We start from the raw sequence: 10,844 nt of genomic DNA, 5'->3' as shown, positions 1-10,844 counted from the left end.
CAGGGAGTGAAGGCCGCCAGCAGGGGGGGCCTTAAGCCCAGAGACTCAGCCCTCCGCCCCTGCTGAAGCGTCTGTTTCTCTCCTAGCGGAGCGACCGCAGCAGGATCGGGTTACGCTACGCCCCCTTTCTTTATTAAGCCCGGGTTAGTGAGCCGTTAGCCGTGGTACGACACGAGCTCGCGTTGGATACCGTCCCCGGGGGAAACGAAGCTCCATGTAAGTAGCTATTCGGTGGTTGATGTACAAAATACGCATTTTCGAATGCGGCTCTCGCTCTGGTGCCGCCGCGAGACTTGATCCGCCAACACGACGAATGAGTTTCAATTGCTATTTTACTCGGATTGTGTCAAGTAATTTTACTCGGTTTCTTGGCTTAGTAGCGGCAATGCGGTCAAAGTTGGCCCCGAGTTTTGTTGCACGGCAGCCTGTTGCTTTTCTCACCCCGGATCGGATGAGACTCTGGCCGGGGGAGGAGGAGGAGGAGGAGTCGAGAAAAGCGGATTGTCCTCGCTTACTAGTATGCAACATTCGAGCCGAGCAAACGCTGTTTGTTGTACACATTAGCACACAGACAAGCACGCGTCGGTGGTCATCGTTTATTGGGAAAACTTGAAGGAAACCATCAAACGTCGTGTTTCGGACTGAAGTACCGTGCCTGCAGCGAGCTAATGAGTAAACGGTCCTCTATGGATCATTGTTAGGTTGCCATCCTCAGATGTCACAAGTAACTATTTTTTTTCGCATCATTATTCCTAAGAAAAAAAACACAACAAAAAACATGCAAAACAACGTGGACTAAAGTACAGAACCGTATACTGCATTACTGTGATTCAGATCGCTCCTCTAAGGCCCCCATACTATTTTTGTGTTGTTAAATATTAATGTTGAGTTGTTTATCAATGACATTAAAATACAGTAAATGAATAATGGTGTGATTTCGTTTGATGGATGGCCATTCTTATCTTCAAAAGCCTATCACAGCCTATCTGATCACGTTCGGTATGCAGGCCTATACAGGGATGAATACGTCAATAGGTTTATTGTAGTTTTGGAATTTTAATTATGGTTAGTTTTGATTTCGTTTTGCGTTTTGGTTTTTAAGTTTAGTGAGTTTTCATTAGTTTTCAGGGCAGCTTAGTTAGTTTTGATTAGTTTTAGTTTTTTTAAAAACACGTAGTTTTACTGTAGTTTAGTTTTAGTACTAGTTTTCGGGTTTTTTTATGTTTTACTAGGTGCAGGATTAAAAAAAACACCATGGCAAGTATTGTGTGGTATAAATAAAAAAATATATATTTTAAAACATTTTGATAATACAGGGTACAGTTTAACAATAGACAGACTTTTGGATTACAGTAAATTCAATGAATAACTCACTTCTAAAGTTAGATGCATGCATGCACCCTAATCATATAAAGATAGGATGCCTAGGTTGCCAACTTCTATGTTAGATTTGTGGTTTGAATTCCTGTTAAGAAGTAATAAACCTGGGTGTACAGTGTACTATTTTTTTTGTATACAGTATACTGTATATATTTTTTCATGAAAGCACTTTTTACCTAGTGTTGCATTTCAGGCTGACTTAAATGACAAAAGGTGCGGGGTCATTCGAACCACACGCAAACTCATCTCCTAGTGGCGACATCATCGGTTGGCTCTTTTTCAGAGCTGGGCATTTTACAAAAAATTGCGGTCCGTTTATTGCCCTCCGCCTACACCCGGCCGGACCAAATAGTAATCACCGAATCATCTTCGGCTGGTCCGACTATCATTTTAAACAGCAGACACCCGTTGACCCCGGTTGGCCCGTTACATCAGCGCATCCGCCATATTGGATGCGGCCATCGTATAAGCCATAAAATAAGCAAATAATATTTGTAAAATGGCGTTACAATGACATAACACAAACAAAAGCAATGTATCAATCCAATGAGTTGTGGCTCGATGATATACAGTATCTCCAAAGAGCAAGTCATCTTCACAAATCGCCGCTGTGGTTGTTGTACGTATAATACGGTAATAATAGAGATAGGGCTGGCCGACGACTGTATAAACAGGAACACCAGCCAATGTCGACTTCATGGACAGGAAAAGGGCAATAAACCAGACAACAACTGCACAAACAGAGACTCCAGTCAATGTGTATTACAGGAACGAGGACCAGCCAACAACTGTATGAACAGGGACTCCAGGCAGCGCTCCTGCCGATGTTCGTGCGTATTTCATAAAGTGACACAGAATACAGTCATCACTGACTCCACACTGTCTCTTTCGGCTAATGACCCGATGAACAGTTCCTCCCGCCAATGTCGCGCCCTCAACCAAACCTTTCCCATTGTTGCCACTAACATTCCGTTTTGCTTTCCAGGCCTTGACGAGTGGATCAAGTGTGAAATTGCTTCTAATGGGGAGAAATCCCGCCCGGCTGGAGCTGTAAAAATGATTGAAACAATGGGTGAGTCGATACTATTCTTAATGGAAGCCTAATGCACTCCATGGAGTCATTGCGCGGCAAATGATGATCCCTAACCATTCAGCGTTGACTTCCATCCATCAAATGTTAACTTTACCGCGGACACAACGCGCCCGTGCCGCCTTCCGCTCACCGCAAACCTTTGTCTGCCCGCTCAAGCGCGGCCAATTAATGTGTTTCGAATAAGATTACCTGTGTAGGTCCCAGAGAGGGGGAAAAAAAAACAAAAAAAACACGCTGACGCCGGGGTGCTGTCGACTGCCTTTGTTCAAATAACAAATCCTCACTTGAGACCCCGCGCATGCCCCTTTAGGTGATAGTCACAGTGGGCGAGCATGGGAAATTGCTTCATTTTTGTCCACATGACAGTGGAGCGTTGCCAATGAGGGGCTTCCGCCGGCTCTGGCAAGCGCACACAAGATTTGTTTCATTTCCTCCTGATGTGCTTCCACCGTTTTGCCAAAGGGCTCCGAAGCATTGGAAACTTTGTTGTTTTTCTCCCATGTTGAAAAGAAAAACACATAAGCGGCCAACGACTGATCGGGGACTCAAGACGAGGTCCATTTCATAGACAGGGATAAGATTGACTGCACGAACGTTACTGAAAACCTGAACTCCATACAACAACTACATGAATGGTGCCGCTTGATTATTTTTTTTTTTTTTCTTTTTGCTTGTTGCAAGCAAAAAAAAAACGTCTTACAAGTAGGACTGCAACTAACACTTATTTTAACAATCAATACATATGTTGATTATTTTGTCGATTAATCAATGAATTGAGTAGTAAAAAAAAAAAAAGTTCAATCCTATATTCAAAAACAGAACATTATTTTAAAATTGCAGAAAATGCACAAATATTAATCAATTATGATTCAGCTACTGGTTTGGTGTGTAAAATGGACAAAAAAATGTTGATCAAAATTTGATTCAACGCAAAGATAATTAGTCTGCTTTCATAGATGAATAGAGAAATCTGAGAATATTTACTGCTGAGAAGCTGAAAGTCAAAGGATTTGGACAATTTTAAATAAAGTCTCAAAACGATGAATCAATTTTCAAAACTTTTATCGATTAATTTGATAACACTGACCAAAAAAAAAAAAGCATTTTAATTGTTTCGTGGTAATTTTGGTCTGCTGAGTCTGAAAATTACATCTGTTTCTTTGAATTGGCTCTAATTTTTGTAAATATCAGTTTTATTGACAATTAATTGATTGATAATGAATGTGACGGTTTATGAAATGTGCTTTAATCGTTAGGAAGAGTGCTTGTGCTTTGATGTCACCTGTTTTTGCATTTGTTTACTACTACCGTACTCTTTCCTAACTTTCCGAATTTTTGTTTGCGGTCGCGTTGTGTCCTCTTTCTCTCCCCGCCCGTCACTGAAATATGTGACGGACGGCTCTCAGACACGCAGCGTGCCTTGCAGGCGGTGGAACGGCTCCAGGCCAAGCTGAAGGAGCGGGGGGAGGTACCCACCGAGGAGAAGCTCAGCCTGCTCAAGTCGGTGCTCCAGAGCCCCCTCTTCCACCAGATCCTGGCCTTGCAGAAGTCCGTGCAGCAGCTCAAAGACCAGGTGACCGCTCCGTTCGGGAGAGGGAGGGGGTCAGGACTTGAATTGACAACGTGTATTCCTTGGCCACAAACTAGTATTTTGTGTGCAATTCATACTCGGGGGGGTCACCGCCCCTTCTGCCCCCCTCCCTTTGCTCCTGCTTCATTTCCAGAAACAAGGCTTCAGATGGCCCAACGACTGCATAGACTGTACCAGACGGCAGCATTACATTGAAAAAGAAGGGAACGATTTTATCATCCTTGAACAATTGTTGATCCGAGTGGCGCATGCTTATCTTGCACAAGTCACAACGTCTCCCGCTAGTCTCGCTGCTTAGAGAACTGAACGTTAACGTAGCAAGCAAATAGCTCTTAAGGTGGCCGCGGGAAGCCGAATGAAAATATGCGAGCAATGCGGTGGGAGGCAAGAGGGTGGGCCACTTCTGAGACGAGATGAGCAATGAGCTGCGTTGTTTGGATTCCTTCAAAGTAACACTTGGAAAGCAGGCCACCGGGCCTCGGTCAGCCCGCGTAGCTATGGCAACAACAACAACAACAACAAAAAAGAGGCCACTGGTTGTGTGTGAAGTGGAGCGGAAACAATTGGTTAAATGTGCAAGAACCAGACTGGAACTTTAATCCTCTTAGTTAGCCTGACCAACAAAGCGCATGCACTTTAGCAGCATGCTACGCTAACGCCAGCCAGGCCTGTGGGGTATTCTCAAGTAACGTGCGGCAAATGACACACAAATGACCTTAAAGGGGGGCTGAGCGACTATTTCCCTGCCAGGAAGGACATTCTAAATGTATAGATTTTGTTGTATTTTATGAGCATTTGTGGGTTACATTTTGTAGCTTTTCTAGTGTACAGTATAGGGCCTTTCCATCTCTTCTTAGAATGGAATAGTTGTGTTGAGATAACCTGATAACTTATTCAATGGTAATTTTGTAACAAAGGCATGAACAGTGATTCTGACCAATGTCCACTTCCAGCCAAGGACTTAACAAACCTTTAGTATGTAATACTTGTATATTTAGTCTATTCATTTGGGTCATAGACACGTTTCCCCCCTTTGGTGGGGAATACATTTTTTTACGTACTGTGCCACATTCTTTCAGTTCATCTGTCACAGAGGTAATTAAAACAAAGCACATTGAGGCATCCAGATGGCCCGCAATGATAATAGAAATATTATATTTGGAGCCTTAGAGCCATTGTGGGAAAAGCAGCCATTATCTTCTGAAGGATTAGGCGGCTTTTGATGCGGCTAATCATGGGGGATAACGAGCTTCAGGATGCGGAATATTTGGACTGGAAAATCATAGCACTCACCAAGCATCCGGACAGAAACGCTGTTTAACTCATTCAGTGCTGAGGACGTTTATATTTGTCGACTGGAAACTGTTTACGGCCACTGATTAACAGAGTTGTCAAGTCCATTTTCCAATGGGTAGCGGTGGAAGAAGGCCCAGCTCTTCCGTCAAATTCAAGTTTCTTCATATCCATAATGACAAGCAGATGCCAGTAGATGTCGGCTTTGAAATGCTTTGGATCGGAGTTCCAACGGCTGGCGGTAAATGGGCTACATGAGATTTATGCGCGTGCGTGTTTGTTCCTCACAGGGCGGTGGCGATCGCGTCACAGAAGCGCAGCACAACGGCAGCAACGCGGCGCCCTCGGACATCAACGATGGCAAACCGACATGTGATCAACTGGATCAGATTATTCAGACTATGGCGCAGGTAGAATCACCATCTTTTGATTTGAATCGGTTTCATTTTTTTGTCTTTTCAATTAAAAGACAAGCCCCACGAGCAGAATTCCGAAGGCTAAATAACCTACGGAAAGTGACTCACGAGTAAACAAGTAGAGACCCCGGCCAAAGTAGCTTCATACGTTTTTGAACGTGATGCTGAATGTAGACACAATGTGCAGGGACGCTACGTGGCAAACGTGGACTTGCAGAAGCCCGCGTCGGGGGGTCTGGGATTCAGCGTGGTGGGCCTGAAGAGCGAGAACCGGGGGGAGCTCGGCATCTTCATCCAGGAGATCCAAGCGGGAAGTGTGGCTCACAGGTATGCGAATGCCCTCAAGTCACACCGATCCACTTTGACATCCCATCAGACAGTTTCCATTCGCAACATGACATTTGGGTGACATGTTGATCGAGACCCCGACTATTTTGGCAGCCATTTTAGATTCAATTTGGCCATTTCCAAGAGTCCTTCCAAGGGCCAGGCTTTTTTTTTTTACATGGATTGGCCATTAAACCAAAAAAACTGCCAAATATCACTACTGGCTCCCCACTCCTCTTTCATTTTGTCCGGAGGACACTGCAACATGAGGTTTATTTCCCGCCCCACTGCAGCGATGGCAAGTTGAAGGAAGCCGACCAGATTTTGGCCATCAACGGCCAGCCTCTGGACCAGACGGTTACCCACCAGCAGGCCATCGGGATCCTACAGAGGGCGTCCGAGAGGGTGCAGCTCACCGTGGCCCGGGGACCCATACCCCAGCTGGCAAGTGTCCGACACACACACGCACACACACACTAACTGATTCGGTTGATCAACGGCAGGAACTGTTCAAAATTGCTTCGTGCTAACGTTTGGTTTTTAATCATCCGTGATGGTCTAGTGGCAGCATGTGGAGACTATCGAGCTGGTCAACGATGGCACTGGTCTGGGTTTTGGTATCGTTGGAGGGAAGACAACCGGCGTAATTGTGAAAACGATCCTCCCTGGCGGCATCGCCGACCAGGTAATGACACTTCATTCAAACCTTAACTGCATTTGTAATCGCAAGTGTTCTGGAAATGACATTCATGTAGCTGATAAAATAAATATTTTTTTAATCTTTTTGAACTAAAAAACATTGGTCAACAGCAAATTTTTAATCACAGATGGCTTTATGTGTCCCTAAAAGTATTTTTGATGCTGATTTTAAAAAATGGATTTTTCTAGTACATCAGGTTTTTGAGATATTTTTATTTCATATTTTCAAGTTTAACCCATAAAGCTTGTGCAATACAGGTTTTACCATGCATTGTAAGACATTTCGGAAAAAGATTCCACCTGTTGCTGAAGCTAACCCTTTATTCATATATATTACTAAATATATTACTATATTACATATTATATGATTATGATATTATAAAAGTTCTCTGATTTAAAAAAAAAAAAAAACTAAAAATGTGTTGACCAGTACAGTCATCATCATCAGTTACCTGGTCTATTGTAAATAATAGCAAATTATTAAGTAAAAACTTATATTAAAATAAATCAGCAATTACATTTAACAAGTTTTGATTGATTTCTTTAGAAATAAAGAATTGTAACTCTTCTTTTGGGATTTTTTTTAGCTGTTTTTTGGGGGTCATTTATGTATTGGAAAAAAATGATACATTTGTAAAATAAACAATCTGAAATCTAGACTTAACTTGTATTTATTTTATTAAACAACTGTGGTTCATTAAATTCATTAATCGAATTCATTGAAAAACACGAGAAGGCATTTTTATTGGAAATAATACAATGTTAAAATGAGAATGAGTTATTTTATTATCAAAATTAACTATGCTACATATATTAAATACACATTTAACTTTTTTTTTTTTTTTTTTTTAATCTCATCTAATAAAATAAAATAAAAAACTTTGCCCGTCGCTGGTCTTCGGTGATTCCCTAATTGAACTCTTTTGGGCCTCAAGGACGGCCGCCTGAGAAGCGGCGACCACATCCTAAGAATCGGGGACACTGACCTGTACGGGATGGGCAGCGAGCAGGTGGCGCAGGTGCTGCGACAGTGTGGCAACCGGGTGAAGCTGGTCATCACTCGGGGCCACGTGGACGAGAACCCCTCCGTCTCTGCGTCCACGCCGGCGTCGCTCCCGGCGGACGCGGTCGGGGTCCATTTCAAAGCAGCTTTCGCCGTATCGTACGGCTTTCCCCCCCGTGCTAAAATTATTCAACCCTTTCACAGGGCGAGGAGAAGGAAGAAGAAGAAGAAGAAGAAGAAGGCGCGTTTGACGTGAGCCTCATCAAGAACGCACAGGGACTAGGGATCACCATTGCCGGTTATGTTGGGGATAAAAACTCAGGTGAGCAATATTGACTGAATCAACAATTATTGCAGATTTACGTATGGAACGTATCCGCTCGGCCTGTTGCAGAAATTTTCTGCTTATCAATACCATGGAGTACAGTACTTTTTGTCAGAAGAAGTTTAAATATGCTTAAAAGCACGCGGGAGGGGTAAAACTATTCTGTCTTTCATTTCATTTCCTCAGAGCCCTCCGGTATTTTCGTCAAGAGCATAACAAAAGACAGTGCTGTAGATCAAGACGGACGTATTCACGTGGGAGACCAGATAGTGGCCGTAAGTACCTCAGCGAGCACAAAGGCCCTCTTGGAATCGCTGTGTTCATCTTTCCAAATAATTATTCGCCTTTTGGGGGCCCGCAACGTGGGTGAAAAAGCCCAATTTTTTGGCCACCGCAACTTGGCTCATGTTGGTGGCCTAACAGGCCTTTTCTGCTTGTATTTTTAATAATTTTTCAAAATCAATCTGATAACTACTTCACCTTTTGCGGATGCTTTAGTCATCTAGGGCTCAAGGACGGAGCCTCCCCGCTAACCCTAATTAATATCATTAATATTATTAACAGTATAGGCTATGCAGGAAATGTTTTATCTGAGCTATCAACAGGGAGCAATTCATCCATTCCGTCTGTGGATTTGCATAATTTTGAGGAATTAACAATTAATGACACATTTTTCTTGGGAATATAAAAGATTAAACACAATGAGCCATCCCGTTCTTAATGACTATACATTAAAAATGAGCCCTGACTGGATGTAACTACTTTTTTTTTTTTTTTTTTTTTTTTTTTAATTATTGAGCATCTTCTTGTTTTTACTTGGTACTTAATTAAGTGAATCATAGCAAACGGGGATGTTTTCATCATAATTTTGTTGGCTAACAGAGTAGAACACTCACAATGTCGATGTATGACTCCGCCGGCTCCCGCCCACTCGCTGCCCCTGTAGGTGGACAGCGTGGACATCCAGGGATACACCAACCAACAGGCCGTGGAAGTCCTCCGACACACGGGGCAGGCCGTCCACCTGAAGCTGATTCGCCGGGGCTTCCGGCCCGACGAGATCCCGCCCGCTGTGTCCCCTGTCGTCACCATCTTGCCACCATCCGCTGTCGTCCTGGAGGAGCTGGACATGGAGGGACGGACGGAAGCAGACCAAGGTAGACTAAGGCTGTGTATGCAAGGAAAGTTGGTTCTTCCTACTTTTGCTCTAATTTCATAAGAATACAGTGAAGTGAACTGCAGCATCTTCACAGTTGGACCTTTGTGGATTTGTCTGTTCGCCAAAACGGTTATTGCTCTGGCTCAGGGGCGGAGCCAGAACGTGGCTAACGGGTGGGCCTGGAAAAATCAGGGCGGGCCTGAATATTTCTCTCACTGAGCACAATCCTCCTGTCCCGACACATCGTATATCCACATAAAATGACAACCTGAATAATACGAAGTTTTGATCTTCGTTAGACAATCACATTTATGCCATTCTTAATATTCAATAAAATAAAAAAGAACGCAACGAAACACAAATTCTAAAATAATTCACAAAAAATTCTGAAGTGTATATTTTTTCATGAATCTCCCAGGCCCACCCAGTGAGATTGCTCCGCCCCTGCTCTGACTCATTGTGACAGGGACATATGTTGAAGTGGGTTGAGTAGTTTCATTTATATGTAAGTAGTGCTTTGCTGCCATCTTGTGGGATCAATAGGCAATTGCAAACCATTTGGGGGGAAGTAAGAGATGTTTTTTTCTATTCGGGGCAGGGGTCAGCGCCCTCGCAAATAGGGGAGGGTTGGCTGCTAATTTAGTGTGTTGCAAAGTCAGTTCAATACTCTCGACAGTAACATTAGCGCTAACGCTAGTGGTAACCAAACATTTTGTGTGTCCTGGTTGGTCCACTTTTAGGCAGTTATATATTATTACATTTCACACTAATAAAGCACATTTGCGAGCATCATAATTTCAGTATCGAGTAATACTTTTTAGTGGTAATTTTGTTTGGTGGTATTCTGTCAGCTTTTACTCAAAGGGTTGTGTACAAACGATAAAAGGTACTAAAGTAGGTGATCCAGGTTTGTTATCACACAGCAGTCCCGTTAAGACGTTACGCTCAAGTGCAACAGTTACACGTTGTTCCTTTCAAGCAGTCGATCTGATCTCTCTCTGATTAGTTGTGCCCTGTGCGCTCAGATGAAAAGCAGCCGACGACAATGAATGAAGGACCAGCCGTCACTCTGCTTGTAGATCAGCTGACACAAGAGAAAGATGGTAGGAGGCTGCGGGAGGGGGCATCAAACACCCTAGCAACACAATTACAAACACTCAAACGGCGCCTGTTGTTCGAGATTAGCTGGCACCGTTAACCGTTTCCTCCCTAAAGGAACGACAACTCCGGCCGCCTTCCAGGAAGAGGAACTTGTGAAAAAGTGGCAAGAGATTCTGGGTGCAAATAATGAAGTCGTCGTAAGTGTTTTTCAAGAGCTGAATATCTCTTATTTTGTTTGCAAATGGAATGAAATGATGATGGCTTGGACAGGTGGCTCAAGTGGAGAAATTCAGCGAGAGCAGCGGCCTGGGGATCAGTCTGGAAGCCAACGGCGGCCATCATTACATCCGCTCCGTGCTGCCCGAAGGACCCGTCGGCCGCTGCGCCAAACTATTCAGTGGAGATGAACTAGTAGAGGTAGTGAAAACCGTTTCACGGCGCAACGACGGCTTGCGAT

The 10,844-nt window shown here is 43.6% G+C and overlaps 1 protein-coding gene across 3 annotated transcripts in view; it reads left to right on the top strand.

Moving 5' to 3' along the window:
* Window positions 1–61: 61 nt before the first annotated feature.
* mpdz (multiple PDZ domain crumbs cell polarity complex component) overlaps window positions 62–10,844 on the top strand; it is a 29,307-nt gene continuing 18,524 nt past the window's right edge. For all 3 annotated transcript variants that reach the window (XM_086017848.1, XM_086017847.1, XM_086017846.1), the window contains exons 1-14: window positions 62–216; window positions 2,366–2,452; window positions 3,880–4,046; window positions 5,648–5,767; window positions 5,961–6,100; window positions 6,394–6,544; window positions 6,663–6,785; window positions 7,735–7,926; window positions 8,007–8,124; window positions 8,314–8,402; window positions 9,074–9,284; window positions 10,312–10,389; window positions 10,502–10,584; window positions 10,658–10,804. In XM_086017848.1, the coding sequence (XP_085873974.1) occupies window positions 2,437–2,452; window positions 3,880–4,046; window positions 5,648–5,767; window positions 5,961–6,100; window positions 6,394–6,544; window positions 6,663–6,785; window positions 7,735–7,926; window positions 8,007–8,124; window positions 8,314–8,402; window positions 9,074–9,284; window positions 10,312–10,389; window positions 10,502–10,584; window positions 10,658–10,804 (1,635 nt within the window). In that variant the 5' untranslated portion in view covers window positions 62–216; window positions 2,366–2,436. The remainder of the gene's footprint in view (window positions 217–2,365; window positions 2,453–3,879; window positions 4,047–5,647; window positions 5,768–5,960; window positions 6,101–6,393; window positions 6,545–6,662; window positions 6,786–7,734; window positions 7,927–8,006; window positions 8,125–8,313; window positions 8,403–9,073; window positions 9,285–10,311; window positions 10,390–10,501; window positions 10,585–10,657; window positions 10,805–10,844) is intronic.

Source organism: Filicampus tigris, chromosome 2, assembly GCF_054856515.1.
Source record: "Filicampus tigris isolate MCC_2025a chromosome 2, RoL_Ftig_1.0, whole genome shotgun sequence".
NCBI lineage: Eukaryota > Metazoa > Chordata > Actinopteri > Syngnathiformes > Syngnathidae > Filicampus > Filicampus tigris.
Note: the sequence above shows the minus strand (reverse complement) of the source record. Positions and strands in the feature narration are given on the sequence as shown.